This window comes from Pyrus communis, chromosome 13 (assembly GCF_963583255.1).
Source record: "Pyrus communis chromosome 13, drPyrComm1.1, whole genome shotgun sequence".
Classification (NCBI taxonomy): domain Eukaryota; kingdom Viridiplantae; phylum Streptophyta; class Magnoliopsida; order Rosales; family Rosaceae; genus Pyrus; species Pyrus communis.
The window spans coordinates 3,199,658-3,215,321 of NC_084815.1; the positions used below are offsets into that span (position 1 = coordinate 3,199,658).

Genomic DNA, 15,664 nt, shown 5'->3' on the forward strand with positions numbered 1-15,664 from the left:
AGCCATTCCATCTTCCATTTTAAATAATGGGATTCTATGCACCAGTTCAGATTCATTCCTTTTTGAAAAAATAAAAGGAACTAATCATTTCATGAACTGGTATATCACTATAACCATTCTACATTTGCAGATAAACCAATTTTTTTAATAAGCCATTTCACTCGGTCTTAACCGTCACCTCTTTTGTAATAGAAGAATCAACGCCAAACATGGTTTTTGAATGGTATTTCATAAGCGCTATTGCACTGCAGTCATCGAAGTCAAATGATATGCTTCATATTGATATGTGAAGCATTTACTTATATGTGTACTGTCAACAATGACCATACAAATGCATCTATACCAAACAATTGGTTTGTATTAAGCATTAAATAACCCAGATTACATGAAAATCTTTAAAATAAAATCATGCAAAGAATATTATATATATCGTGTCTATATCATGTATATCGCATACAAGATTATAGAACCAAACATGCAATTGTTTTGCAATAATATCTTCTAATTATCATCAATAATTCCCACAACTCACTATATATACAACCAACTAACTCATCATCTAGCCCAATGATCAAATTAAATCTTTCTATGTAAATTGGAAAGATTCATGTCTCAATTTCATCATTAGATGCAGTGATCCTTCCTTCTTGAAGAGGGCTAGGGTTTACATCAAATACAACGTATTCTATTCCCAATATTTAGCCACTGCTTTATGAGAATTGTCATATTTTTTAAAAAGTAATTTGAAAAACTTGATGAATATTGTTTAAGTTTTGCCGATGGAATACTGAGAAAATGGCCATGTATTATCCAAGCAATTAACATTAAATAAATAAACCTTAAAAAGAAATTTGAAAAACTTGATGAATATTGTTTTAAGTTTTGCCGATGGAATACTGAGAAAACGGCCATGTATAATCCAAGTAAATAATTCGAGAAACACAGTTTGCAGGAGTCTATATCACGCACTACCTTCCTCTGTAAAACTTTAGAAAACTAATAGGGTTCAACATTCAACTGATGCGAAAATATTGGGAGTATATGACAATTTTGATGATGGAAAACTGAGAAATGGCCAATAAGCAACCCTCAACAGGATGATGAAAAATTGGTGTATCATTTGAGGAGAATGGACCATGGTTCACATGAGTATCCTATATATGAGAGATTCTATCATGCAACTAAGATTTAGTGTTAGCTGCGTTATCATTCTATAAATGTTAGTCATGTGCAAAAGAAGTACACTATATATCCACTTCATAGACAATTGACACGTAATAAATTGATGACATGAAAAAATCTTTCCCTTTATACAGTCTCATATATAGCGAGTTGCACTCATATATAGGATATAGCACAATTTCTTTTTTATATAAACACTATTAAAGAGAGGTAATTTGAACTTGGAATCGAATACAAGAGTAACAACAACACCAACAACAAAACCTTATTCTACTAAGTGAGATTGACTATATGAATTCTATAACACCAATGCGCTCGATTTTGTGTAAAGTCTTCGTTAGCTCCAAATACTCCATGTGTCATAATCCTACCCAAAACATTGAATACAAGAGTAAATGATAATAATAGTTATAAAAAAACATGCGGTGAGTAGTATTTTGACCTTCAAATAGTAAGCCATGAACAATGATTATAGTCCATTAGTGGTGGTTGGCAAGCCTCGAGAGCTTTGAGGGCCATGTATTCCACTTAGGTTCCACTCCTCGCGTGGATGCACATAACATATATTTGTGAACGAATCCCAGGAGGACTAATGGTGCCTGGCATTGGACGACGTAGTGTTGCTATCTATTTCTTTACCTTTTTACTATTACACGTATGGATGGTCACGGACAAGCCAAAAAGCACATATGTATTGTTAGATTCTTGAATGGACAAGACAAAGGATTATGGCGATGCCAAGCCTTTTGAGAAAAAAACTTGCCTGTCTCGGAATGTATATATTCTGCTTTCTTCTCCATCAACACTCATGATGGTGTACAAACGTTATAGGAATCCATGAATGTGCATCTTAGCATGCAAGTTGTTTTGCAAGATTTTTCCTCCTAACTCCTATAGATATTTGTAGGAATTTGTTTAGTTGAAATCTGACTTTGGTCAAGAAAATAAAATATCAAGGATCCCTGAAAATTTAACCGAAGGTGGTAAATTGGCCCAATTGTAATGATAAATGTGGTAAATTACTACCCAGAGAGGAGAAAGTTTTATAATATGGGCTTTGGTAGTGGTTCAGTTAGTTTCTGGGCTAGCCCCAACGGTCCAACCACTATCAAATCAAATGGGCTGGGCTCAAAGGTTGAAGCATCTCTAAGAAACCAACTTCTTTTATCTTATGGGCTTTTGAAATCCAATCACTACCAAATCAAATTACAAAGTTTACATATATGTTAAAGGAGTGAGAGTTTTCTTGTCAAAGATTGAACTCGCTGCGAAAGTTTACGAGTTAGCAAGAGGTTATTTGAGCAGGATAGTGGAATTTTAGAAGAAATTGGTGTGACCCATTCTATTGGAAGTAGAACGGGATGAAAATGGATAATACTTAGCTTCTTACATATGAATAGTCATTTCATCATTTCATTACACAACCTCAACATCAAAATCGTTTATTATATTTATTAGTATTCAAATATCACGTGTAGGTAAATTTATTTAGTTTGAAAATAATTAGTCATCTCTTGTGTGTCTAACAAAAATATGACTACAATGATATAATAAATAACTTTCTCACAATGAATCAGTAACTCTATGATTTTATGTGTGACTAAGCATCTTTAAATTGGTTTTTTTTTTTTTTTAAATATGATCTTTAAATATTTTAAAAAGAAAAAACATTTTCAATTATATTGTGTATACGATATAAAAGAATTAGAGTAAACTGTTGATTTCCTCCTATATTTTCACCTAATTTTCGAGTAACACAGATTTGCACATGTTAACATTTTAGAAATCTAGAGTTTTCAACTATCTTAAAGAACAAAGCGACCAAATTACCTTCACATGTTGTGCACATGTTTTCATTTAACAGAAATTTGGATGAAATAAATGAAAAACTAACAGTAGTTTTAGTCCTTGATTTTCCAATTCAAAAGTTTAAAGGTAAATAAAAAATTAGGTGAAAGTTCAAAGGAAGAAATCGGTAATTTATCCTAAAAAAATAATCTTAGATAATGATAGCAAAACAAGATTTATCCATAAAAAATCTCCATCGGTTCATCTTTGCTTCGAATTGAGTTGCAATTTTCTCTAAATATTTGTGTTCAGAGCTGTCAGATTTAGAAATTCATATGGTTGGATTAATAACTTCATTAGCACATCCCGATGTCACACCGTACAAAAAAAATCCTTGAACGATCGGATCTCTCTCTTTGAACTTTTCGGATCGGATTCGTCCGGACGGAGAATCTCAACTTTAATGCTCTATTACAAAATGTCCTTTCTCGGCCACGCTCACATTCAGCGCGTTGAAGACACCCACATCCACCCATGTGGGGTCCACACAGTCGTACAGTCCTCCAAAATTATTAAATATATTTTTTAAAAGTAAATCTGTTTTGTGTGGCGAAGAGTAAATAAGAAAGAATGGAGGGTGTGACTCACTCTGTATTATGACCCGGCGACTCTACGAGAAGCTCCGTCTCTCTCTCTTCCCCGACAAGCCGCCCCTCCGCTTTCTCTCTCTCCCCTCCACGCTCCACCTTTGCAAGTCCCTCGCACGCGCCGTCGCGGCCAAAACCCTAGCGCTCTTCTCCCCCCACTCCGAAGTTCACGACGCCATGGACGGTTCCTTCGGCGACGACGCCTTCTGGGACCTCGACTTCCGCCCCCATTTCCGCTCCCAGCGCCCCCGCCTCCACGACGACTACGACGACAACGGCGACAACGACGGCGTTCTGGGCAATGCGGTTGATAAGGTCTACCTCGTTCCCTACAGGTGCGCTTTGGAGCGACTACTCCCGCTGAAATTCTCAGTCTCTTGGGGATTTTTCCGATTGGGTTTGAATGTCGTTTTGGTTTGATTTCAGGTGGTGGAAGGAGGCTCGGACGGAGGAGGATCGCAATGGAGGGGTCCTGTACACTGCTACGATGGAGGACGACGACGACGACGCCGCCGCTGAAATTGTACTGAATTTGAAGAAGAACGACGTCGTCGAAGAGGGGTTTTCGGGGCGCGAGTACGCCTTGGTCCCTGAATCAACGTGGTGTCGCGCTCTCATACGGTGAGGACAACTTTTCGGCTCTGATTTCGCAGTGTTTCTCACTCAAGATGCTCTGAATTTGGTTCTTTAAAGTCGTATTGATTAGGGCAGGAGTAGGCTAGTTCTGGGGTTTGAATCCCTCGAAAGGAAAGATAGTGTGTCATTTCTCTCTTGTTGTAAGGTGATAACTATTACTCTATTGCTCTGAGGGAATTGCTGGACAACCTTTTTAGAAACTGGTAAATAAGCCTTAGTAAATCATCGACCTTGGATGATATTAATAGCACATCTCCCCAATTACCAACTTTTTTTTTTTTTTTTTTTGTGGAAAGAAAAGGAGTAGGTCCGAGGAGATGTGCTATGACGGCAGTGTAAAACCTCATTTACATCCCAATGGAGAGATGCAAATTTGAAGTGTGAAAACCCCATTTACATTTCCACTGGGAGATGTATTAAATTTGGCCTCCCGTCTTCTTGAACTCATACGACTACTGCTTTCATTTCTCTCTTGAGGTGTATAAAAGGATGTTAATTTATGTGCTATGACGGCAGTGTAAAACCTTATTTACATCCCAATGGAGAGATGCAAATTTGAAGTGTGAAAACCCCATTTACATTTCCACTGGGAGATTTATTAAATTTGGCCTCCCGTCTTCTTGAAGTCATACAACTACTGCTTCCATTTCTCTCTTGAGGTGTATAAAAGGATGTTAATTTATATATATATATTACATCTATGGGTCAAGATGGGTATTTTACATTCTCTTAATTTACCCATTGGAGAGCTTCCCGACCAGCTAGAGATGTATACGTGTTATACACCTCCATATATACCATTGACTGGAGATGCTCTGAGAATGTGGATGGGGTTGAGTTTTAGGCTCGTACGGGAGGAAATAGAAAAATGCTTTTAATATGTTGTTAGGGATTTCTTTCTTTCTTCTCCGCCTCCTCCTGAAGTATGTGATCGGTGCTTTTCTTTCTCTCATACGGTGATTTAACAGCCATTTGTCTGCCACTATCTTTCTATTCTTTTCTAGGCAGTGTATTGCCTAAATATTATTGGCATTGATTTGTCCACTCTTCTTGTAGGCATAATGATTTCAACGCAGCAAAGAAGGATAACGTGAGCTTTTTTGGTGCAGAAAACTTGTGGAAGGATATTTTTTCTCTACAAATTAGGCTATTTGTTTCCTGGGAAACAAATTCATTGTTCGTAAAGATCAGCCAAAAGGTTAGTGACTCCTCTTGTTATAGTCTTGTATTAGATGAATTCCGAGAACTTTGTTATAGTCCTGTATTAGATGAATTCCAAAAACTTTGTTATGGAAGTTAGATGCTCTTGTTCTTTGGGAAGGAAATTGTTTGAGAATCATGCTCTACATTATAATTAGCATAATCTAAAGTGCGGAAATTTATTTTTGTCGTTATCTTTTTTCTTTTCTTTGTGATACGTATTTGCGGGTTCAAAACATTGTAGGCTTTCAAAGTTGTTGAATCATGCATGCATTCTTCCTAATTTAAATTGATGTAGCAATTGACTAATTCTTTGTTGTGAACTGGAGTTCTGTGAAACTATAGAATGATATGGTTATTGAACAAGATGCTAAGAAGATGAGTGAAAGAGCGAGATCAAGAAGGGGAGTGTGTGTTTTAGATAGCCCAGGAGTATAGTCCGGATAAGCGATGAACTATTTCTCATCAGTTTATCAGATATTGTATTGGGATTGTTCTGCAATGTTTCAAGGAAATTTTGGTGAATATTTATTTGTCCGGACGGCTTGAGTCATATGAAGGAAGGTTGTTTGAGCGAGGAGTCAGGTTAAGAAATGCATAAAGAATCAGAATATGAAAGCATACTGTTTATGGATTATATTGCTTCTAGTAGTTTGACATTAAGTGGAAGATTTAGCTTTTACAAAAAAATTTTATTGGGATTCTACTGAAATGTGGGGTGTGTAACTCGCATTTTCTTTTCTTAAACCTCGTGTATGTTTGTGACATGCATATGATTCTTAATTTTGTACTTGGGTACATTCTCAGGATAATGCAATAGTCTCGTACAAGAGGGCCTGTAATATTTTCAGTTCAGAGTATGTTCCGGTGAGTTACCTAACAAGTGACAGTCATTTACAACTGCTCTGATAATTAAGTGGTGATATTCACTCATTCAAGAATTGATTGGACAGTTGCTTATTTGGGACTTCTCTGGGCAGACAACCCAATTTTTCATGAATGACAGAGTTGATTTGCTTAGCAATATTTCTGAACAGCTGAACAAAGAGGTGAGTGATTAAATGTATGCAACATTTATCGATATATTGATTTCTTTCTCCCTTGTATTTTTTGGGTGAGAATCTGATTGGTCTTTTTGGGTTTGGAAACAAGGGTTAGTTTCTCATTAGCATCATTTAATTTGGGTACTCATATTTGCACCTTGACGAATGTCAGCACGACCAAGGTTTAAAAAATTCCCTTTCTTTCCATTTCCCCCCAAGCTATTTCTATGTTTTAAATATGAGAGTTCTTTTAAAAAGCACTGTTGTGGCTGCCATGGCCCATTTTTGGTGAGGAGAAGATGGGGGGGGGGGGGGGGGGGTGGGGGGGAGTGTAGGGCTGACAATGATGCCATTTGGCTGCATTGATTCTTTGTTAATGTGGAGTAGATTACATCAAGTCTTGGTTTTTTGTTTCTGTTTTTTTTGAAAAAAGATTATATGATGCATTCTTCTCAAGGATCCAAATTACAAATATCTAGTAAACTTAATTTTCAATGCTCAGTGTTGCTATATATGATTATGTATGGCTTTCATGCAGATTAAGTTCTACAGTTTACTTATCCTGCCTTTCTTTTCATATTGTCTTTTCAGATTCTCCTTGAATTGCGACTCCATGGATTTTCAGATTATATGAAAGGTACAGATTGGAGGAGCGATGAACTGGCTGATAAAGAGTCAAGTTTGGATGGTTCTACTTCTACTTATGGTGGCTCTATTAAGATGAATGGAACAACTGACTATGTGAATCCTTATTTAACTCCAACTAACTCCTTGCAAAGTGGTATAATCTATAGAGGAGTATGTTCCTTAGGCCTTACTGGACTAGAGAATCTTGGGAATACTTGTTTTATGAACAGTGCCATCCAATGCTTGGTGCATACTCCGAAGCTGGTTGATTACTTTCTAGGAGATTACCAGAAGGACATAAATTACACAAATCCACTAGGATTGAAAGTATGTGTTTGGAACATTCCTTTAGTTCTCATTTTAAATGTCTGCCTCTCTGTGGCACATTTAACTTACTTTGGCTATTGCCTCTCCCTTTTGCTATACTTATTTACCAGGGAGAGCTTGCTTTAGCATTTGGAGAGTTGTTGAGGAGGTTATGGGCTCCAGGTGCAAGGCCAGTGGCTCCAACAATGTTCAAGTTAAAACTTGCTAATTTTGCTCCCCAATTCAGTGGCTATAATCAGCATGATTCCCAGGTTAGTTCTTTTTATGTTTATTCTCTATTTTATCTTTGTGGCAATGTTTAATTATGTTGTGCGGGAAATAGGTTTATTAATTGTAATTTGTTGAAGTGCCTCTTGTAGGAACTTCTTGCTTTTTTGTTGGATGGTCTCCATGAAGATCTAAATCGTGTAAAATGCAAGCCATATATTGAAGCTAAGGATGTAGAGGGTCGTCCTGATGATGAAGTAGCAGAAGAATATTGGCAAAATCACCTTGCTCGGAATGACTCAATCATTGTTGATGTGTGCCAAGTAAGCATTCTGGTTAAATGCATTTGTAATTTGATGATTTAAATTTTACCTATACCTTCTTAAAGTAAGTTTGTTGGGATTAACTTCATTCAATTATTTTCAATATGTTGCAATATATGTTCGCTTTCCAACTGTAGGGTCAGTACCGGTCAAAATTGGTTTGCCCTGCTTGCAACAAGGTGTCTGTTATGTTTGACCCATTTATGTACCTTTCGATACCGTTACCTTCAACATCAATGCGTACTATGACTTTGACGGTCCTAAGCACAGATGGGACTGCGATGCCGTCTACACTTACTGTGACGGTGCCCCAGGGCGGAAGGTTGATGGATCTTACTAATGCCTTAAGCACTGCATGTTGCTTAAGAGATGATGAAACTCTGTTGGTAGCTGAGGTATATTTCTAGAGCTAAATTTGGGGGTATGAAAACTTTGTTGCATGTCATTGGGGCAGGGGTAGGGGTGGGGATGGGGACAGGGTTTTCCATATGGATGGGTGACGTGCATACTAGCTATGGTCATGGGGTTGTTGTGTAGACTCTTGATTCTCTAGCACCATTTATTGGCTGACTATCAGGTGGCCTCTTTATGCCTTTTGCATTCTCCGTGGTAAATTCATGCCCATGATTTTTTATTTATTTTTATTTTTTATAGTATTTGTAATCTTGTCAAGAATCTTCAGCGAAAGATTAACAACTTGGCCTTTGTTTATAACTTTGTAGATATACAAGAGTCGTATTTTTCGTCTGCTGGAAGATCCATTTGATTCATTAGTCTTGATCAGAGATGGTGACCTGTTGGTTGCTTATCGGTTGCCAAAGGATTGTGAGTCGTCCCTTTTGGTTACTTTTATTCATCAGCAGATGGACGTGTAAGTTGTCTCTTAAATATGTCACTGCTTCTCTATCAATTGCTTTACTCAAATTACTTCATAAAAAACTGAAAGTGATGCTGCTTCTGATTTTCTGCTATATTTGTATGTCAAACACACTAGCTTAGTGAACTCAATAAGCAACCTAAAGAGTTTTTATGTGATTGTAACATAACTCATGGCTTTTTACAAAATGTTTGATATAATAATCTCGTTTACAGGTATAATGAAGGTGCATTGTTTATCTAGTACAAATTTGGATATGACAGGACACTTTATGCTAATATGCAAAAATGGCGGTTAGTTCTTATAGTTAAACTAGAAATTGCGTTGAAAACATACTCTTTGAGAAATTTTCCCCATAAAACATTTTTTTGTAGTGTATGTTACATTTCATGTAATGCAGATGTTAAGTAATGCAATTAGTTGACTTATTGGAAAAAAAGAGCATGTAATTGATGTCGTGATTTGACATCTGTTTTATATTCATTTAAGTTTGAATTCATGGCATAAAAGAATGTCTTATAGGGTGGTACTGGGTTCAGGGGCTACAGTAATGGAGACATGAGCTTAGTCCCACAGGCGTTTGGTGTTCCCCTCATAGCAAGGTTGCCTGATGTTTGCAATGGATCTGATATTCGTAACGAGTTCCTGAAAGTACTAAATCCATACTTGATGCCTACTGGAGATGCATTAGATATTTTTGATGATGGTACTGGAAATTATGCTACTGAAGATTCTAACAAGGAGGATGCTACTACTCCTACGATTATGGATAATGATGCTTACTCGGACAGGGAAGCAGGGGATGAAGCACATTTGGATAATGACTTCCAGTTTTACTTAACAGATACAAAGGCAGCTATCGAAGACACCTTGATAGAGAAGAATGAGCCAATAGTGCTCTCAAAGTTGCCTAAGAGGTTGAGTGTTCTTGTTTTATGGTCCGATAAAATGACTAAAAAGTACGATACATGCCTTCTAAGCAATTTGCCGGAAATTTTCAAGCCCCAATTTTTTGTGAGGAGGCCTCAAGAATCTGTTTCTCTGGACAAATGCCTGGAAGCCTTTATGAAGGAAGAACCTTTAGGACCAGAAGATATGTGGTTAGTATATACTTTTTATTCAAAATTACGTGAACAAAAATGTTTTGCATCTTGTTGCCTGTTATTTCTTGGAATAATCTGGCTAGGGAGAGAATGCAATTTTGTTAATTACTTATGTCATCTACACAGTTGGACTTTCCTGTTTTTTACAATTTATTAAATAATAATGGAGTCAAGTCATATTCCTGTATTAAGTATAGATTTTGCAATGATCTGTTATTTACAGGTACTGCCCTACCTGCAAGACGCCTCAGCAAGCTAGCAAAAAGTTAGATCTTTGGAGGTTGCCTGAGATTTTGGTTATTCATCTGAAAAGATTCTCGTACAGCCATTATTTTAAGAACAAGCTAGAAACATTTGTTGATTTTCCGATTCATGATCTTGATTTTTCACACTACATTTCCCACCAAAGAAGCCAGTTATCCAGCCGATACATGTTGTATGCGATTAGTAATCACTATGGTGGCTTGGGCGGTGGTCACTATACTGCATTTGCCCAAGTAAGTGTTGTTTCGTTTATTGTTGGAAATTCCTTGTGTTTTTTGTCTAAGTATCTCAATTGAAACATTTTATTCATCTATTTCCAAGGTTTTGTCAGTTTAATGCTTTCTTAAAACATATTTATAATTAGGCATGCGTGAGCTAAAAAATGGGTAAATGAAAAAGAAGGAACTGCAACTTTTGAGGTTCTGTTAGTCAGACACTGGCTGGTAATTGTTGTGTTCTCAGACATGATTAACAGGATTGTGGATTTCTTTCTGCAAGCAAATTTGCGTTTCTTTTGAACATGGACCTTTCGAATGACATGGGTTTTAAAACAGTAACTTTTCCCGTGCAGCTCGGTGATGGTTCGTGGTATGAGTTTGATGATGACAGGGTTTGTCCTGTTATGGAAGAGACGATCAAGACATCAGCTGCATATGTTCTTTTCTACAGAAGAATACCAAATGTATAATCACCTAGACAGATGTATAGTTAACAATTGGGAAGCAGGTTGCGGGAGGAGGGACGACGGGCGTAGATATCGGAGAGGGATATTCATAGAGAAATGGAGCAGATGATTCATGTTGTACAGCTTTTAATTCACCTTGTATATATACCTGACCCAGAAAAATGCTGAAATACCATCAATTGTTCAACATTTTTGTCTTCTCACCTTTTGCGTTATTTATGGCACATTTTAGCATTTGTAATTTACTCCAGTTTACTTGCAGGCTAGCAGCTGGTTAATTTGATCTTAAAATTAAGATCTTGAAGAAGGATGAGCGTTTTTCGGCCGCGGTCATGAAATTATATAGTTAGGGCAATTATGAGATTAAATTTACGTTTGTGCTACAATTTGATGTGATGGTTATTAATTTACTTATGTATAACATGCGTATTTATTTATTTATTTATTTATTTAATTGTATCAATTATAATCTACTTATGATATATCAATCTTGTCACATCACATATTACAATTATCACTTTTTATAAGATGGGGACTAATTTTCTGAAATTGGTAACACCATTTCAATTAGCAACAATTTGGTCCCTATCTTCCTGTAGTCCCAAAAACACCCTTTTATGTTACGGTGCCATATCTAGGAGGATGTTGAGAGGATGGCGTGGCAATAAAATCATTGTGGTGTTATTGTGCCAATGAAAGAATGACGTATAAATTTTGGTCCAAGTGTTCTTATTAACATTAAGATGAGACGTCACGTAACGGTATACACATGTTATATAAGTTGTTTTTTTACCTGATAGGGTGTTGTATTCTAATCCTTATAATTTGACATTTGTAATCAACATGACGATCAAATATAAACTGTACGAATATATAAATCATAGGAAACCATAGTTAATAGTTGAGATGGTGATACATGTAAGTATTGTACTCAAAATAAATGACGAAAGCCCTGAGAAAACGCCACGTCATGTGGTAACGGTTTATTTGATGGTCTAATGGACTTGATGGGTTAATTTTATCTATATATATATATAGATGGACTGGTGGATCATAGACCATAGTTACGATGTATGTGTGCGTGTGTGTGTAGATAGATAGATGGACTGGTAGGTCATAGACCATAGTTACGGTGTATGTAACATAGGTGTAGCCTGTCGGTATAGCGCGCTATCTAGTATCCATCTGTGAGTTGTATGTACGGTGTTTCAGACTCCCTTGAACTGGGTTCTGCTCGCATACACACGTCTGACCAAACGCAGTTTCTCCCGCAACGCAACACCCTTGAAGAAACATTCCGAAAAGCTGCCAAATACAAAAGTTGTAACTAATGGCTGCGCCAATTTCTGGTAAACTCAACTTTTCTCTCTCTTTTCTGCGTACTTTTTCTTGATAAGTAGGATAAATCCAGAGGCTTTTTTTGTATTTTTGATGTGGAAAAGGGTCTAAATTTGAGAAATGGGTAATGGATTCTTGAACATTTGTGGTTATGAGCATGTGAGCATTACTGGGTTCCTCCTGGATTTACAGATACGAAAGAGGAAGATGGAGAAAACAACGACTGTATAGGCCTCGTTTGGTGCCGAGGATTAGATTGGATTGGATAACTCAGTAGATTGTATGTATGTTGAATGAAGAAATGGATGCCAACTTCCAAATTTGGCACTGGCTGAAAGGTGGAAGATGGACTAGTCAGGAAGGAAACTTATCCCTCGGAGTCCTTTTTTGTGGGGATTTGAAGGATAAGTCCCTTCACGACTAATTCATCTTCCGTCTTCAACTTGGACAAAATTTGAAGAGTCAGCCTACATTTCTTCATTCAACATTCATTCAAGCTACTTAGTTATTCGAACTAATCCAATTCAATCCTAGACTCCAATCGAGCCCACCACAAAGTTTAATGAACATGGAAAATTTCTTAACTTCCATAGAAACTTATATTAGGAGTTGGGGGGTAGTTTACAAGGAAAGTTGTGGGTTTTCCTGTTGACAGTCTATTTGCATACCTCGACTTAGCAAAGTTGGCTGGAGTAGTGACATCCTCTTTCTGCACCCAAGTTCAAATCCCTTCCCCGTAGTATAAATTAGATTAATTAGAATAGCGCTCAACTAAAAAAAAGAAGTAATGACAGTCAATTTGTATAGATTCTTGTTATCTTCAGTAATAATTTTATTAAGTTTTGTATATGGTCTAAGTGAACATGAACATGTTTTATGGATTCTTTATTGGTTCGTGTTATTGGGCAGCCATTTATGGCTAATAATGGTTGATTTTCATTAGGAACAATACAGGAAGATGCTGCACTAAGAGGGGGAGATAAGCTCATATTGAGGGGTTTGAAGTTCCATGGTTTCCATGGGGTGAAGCCAGAGGAAAGGAAGTTGGGTCAGAAGTTTGTAATAGATGTTGATGCCTGGATGGATCTCCGGGAGGCTGGTAAATCTGATCGTTTGTCAGATACCATTAGTTACACCGAAATCTATCGGTCAGTAATAGCATAGCACCACCTTTTCATTTTCCTTTACCTTGAATACTGACATATATATAATGTCCTCGTTAACTGCTGCAGTTCTAGCATTTTCGTATTGCGGTCAAATGGTCACTTCAGTTTGCAATGGCCTTGAAAAGTTATCTCCGATATCAGTCTACCCTGATATCTGTCTGTTTCTTTGGTCTTATAAATATGATATGATTATCGTCTTATATCTAAGATTTTGTCAAATTAATACGAGATCACTTTTGATTTATTGAAATTGTACACCGCAGCATCGTGAAGGAAGTTGTAGAAGGGCCACCTCATAATCTTCTGGAGTCTGTGGCTCAACAAATTGCATCTACCACTCTGAAAAAGTATCCCCAGATATCTGCTGTCTCTGTGAAAGTTGGGAAGCCGCATGTTGCTGTTCATGGTTCTCTTGACTACTTGGGGGTTGAGATTTTCAGATACAGAAGTATTGATGCGCCAAAGTGATATTTTACTAAGTCACTCATACATAGGCAATTTATGTCTCTTGTGACTTCCAGACAGGTTTTCGGTGTTTGTTCTTTCCTTTCTTTCTGAATTTGGCGGGGATCCTTGTTATGTAGCGTGAACCAATGCTTTCACTGGTTAATGGCAATGCAATTTTTCTTGTGATTCCCCTGAGATTAAAATTAAATTGTACCCTCTATTGATAACGGCCTATAATGCCCATCTTTGGCACCAATGCTTCTTGCAGGCAACAACAGTCGACCCGTGGGATTAAAACTAAACCTACCCCTACAAATGCCCTACCCCCTGACACTTATGGTTCATACGGCAAACCATGGTTGACACGTGGGATACAACTGGTTCGAACGGGCAACAATGGTTGACCCGTGAGATTCAAGCTAAACCGTACCCCATATTGATAACGGCTTATATATGCTTCACCCTTGGCACCAATGCTTCGTCCGAGCAACAATGGTTGACTCGTGCTCCCAGGCCTGCCACGTTTTGTGTGCCAATTCCTTTCGTTCGCAGAGCTTGCCTTGTTTTGCGTGTTAGAAGCTTGTCTTGTTTTTTGCGCCTCGTTTTTTGTGCGTCGAGCCCTCCTCGTCTTTCGAGATGAACTTTTCGTGTGCCGATACAACCTTGTTTGCATGCTCAGAAGGCTATCTCGTTTTGTGTGAGTAGAGTCTGCCTTGATTTGCTCAAGTAGAGTGCGCCTCTTTTTGCGAGCTATTTTTTTCGTACGTCGAGAACGCCTCGTTTAGTGTGACAGAAACCTGTCTTGTTTTCATGAGCAGAGTTTGCCTAATTTTTTGTGTGCCCGACTTCGCACCGTTTAGCGTGCGCAGAGAACGTCTCGTTCTTCATGCTGTAGTTTTTTTCGTGCGCCTAGCCCATCTCGTTTTACGTGCACCAAGCCCTCATTTCCGTGAGCAGAAAACGCCTCGTTTTGCCTACACAAAGACCGCTTCATTTTTTGTGCGACTGGGATCACCTCGTTCTGCGTGCGCAAAGTCTGCTTATTATGCGTGTCACATTTTTTCGTGCACCGAGCTCATCTCATTTTCTATGAGCGAAGCCCGCCTCGTTTTGCATGCACGAAGCCCGCCTCATTTTATGTGTGCTCGACTTCGCCCTGTTCTGCATGTACAAAGTCTGGCTCGTTTTGCATACGTTGAGCTAGACTTTTTTCGCATCTTTTTGCACCCACCGTGCAGGACTTTAGAGAAATATTTTGTGTGAGTTAAGAAAAATGTTGCTAGACCTTTGGATGTGATCCTAACATTTATTAGGTCCCCAAACTATTTTCATTGATTTTTTAAGTTGAAAAATAGAAAAAATAAAATAAACTAGCAGTGGGTCCTCCAAAGAGATTTGTAGGTGTCGAAAATCTTGGAAATGTCGTAAATTAATTTTATCAAACATGTGGTACGACTAGAATGACTCAAATTTTGGGTTATATTTAATCTTTTAAAATCCTCAAAATTCGTTGGAAAACATAGGTTCATAGCTGTTGTGAAAAAATTTGAAATTTGTAGTTTTATGAAATATTTTGAGTATGAGTTAACGAAAATGTTGCAAGACCTTTGGATGTGATCCTACCGTTTATTAGGTCTCGGAATTATTTTTTATTGATTTTTAAAGTTGAAAAAATAGAAAAATAATATAAACTAATAGCAAGGCCCCCAAAGAGATTTGTAGATATCGAAAATCTTTGGAATGTCCTAAATTAATTTTAAAAAACATGTGTTGAGACTAGAATGATTCAAATTTTGTCTTATAA

At 37.5% G+C, this 15,664-nt stretch overlaps 2 protein-coding genes across 3 annotated transcripts; both read left to right on the forward strand.

Moving 5' to 3' along the window:
- The first annotated feature begins 3,463 nt into the window (after window positions 1-3,463).
- On the forward strand, window positions 3,464-11,098 carry LOC137713541 (ubiquitin carboxyl-terminal hydrolase 8-like). 2 transcript variants are annotated; one of them, XM_068452853.1, is made up of 13 exons: window positions 3,464-3,952; window positions 4,044-4,238; window positions 5,310-5,451; window positions 6,261-6,320; window positions 6,407-6,502; window positions 7,088-7,450; window positions 7,561-7,701; window positions 7,810-7,980; window positions 8,118-8,375; window positions 8,703-8,851; window positions 9,406-9,957; window positions 10,184-10,457; window positions 10,796-11,098. In XM_068452853.1, the coding sequence occupies exons 1-13, from the start codon at window positions 3,627-3,629 to the stop codon at window positions 10,910-10,912; spliced, it is 2,844 nt and encodes a 947-aa protein (XP_068308954.1). In that variant the 5' UTR covers window positions 3,464-3,626; the 3' UTR covers window positions 10,913-11,098. The 2 variants fall into 2 exon arrangements, with proteins under 2 accessions (XP_068308954.1, XP_068308953.1); XM_068452852.1 differs by having other exon boundaries at window positions 3,467-3,952; window positions 9,397-9,957.
- Window positions 11,099-12,089: 991 nt separating this feature from the next.
- On the forward strand, window positions 12,090-14,048 carry LOC137713447 (dihydroneopterin aldolase 2-like). The gene is made up of 3 exons (XM_068452740.1): window positions 12,090-12,258; window positions 13,191-13,395; window positions 13,677-14,048. Exons 1-3 carry the CDS (start codon window positions 12,240-12,242, stop codon window positions 13,879-13,881), a joined length of 429 nt encoding a protein of 142 aa, XP_068308841.1. The 5' UTR covers window positions 12,090-12,239; the 3' UTR covers window positions 13,882-14,048.
- Window positions 14,049-15,664: the final 1,616 nt, after the last annotated feature.

Coding starts and splice junctions, on each gene's coding strand:
- LOC137713541 (XM_068452852.1), top strand. CDS start 3,627: ATGACCCGGCGACTCTACGAGAAGCTCCGTCTCTCTCTCTTCCCCGAC. Junction 6,321..6,406: donor TCAGTTCAGAGTATGTTCCG/GTGAGTTACCTA, acceptor TTGATTGGACAG/TTGCTTATTTGGGACTTCTC. Junction 7,702..7,809: donor ATAATCAGCATGATTCCCAG/GTTAGTTCTTTT, acceptor TGCCTCTTGTAG/GAACTTCTTGCTTTTTTGTT.
- LOC137713447 (XM_068452740.1), top strand. Junction 13,396..13,676: donor AGTTACACCGAAATCTATCG/GTCAGTAATAGC, acceptor TGTACACCGCAG/CATCGTGAAGGAAGTTGTAG.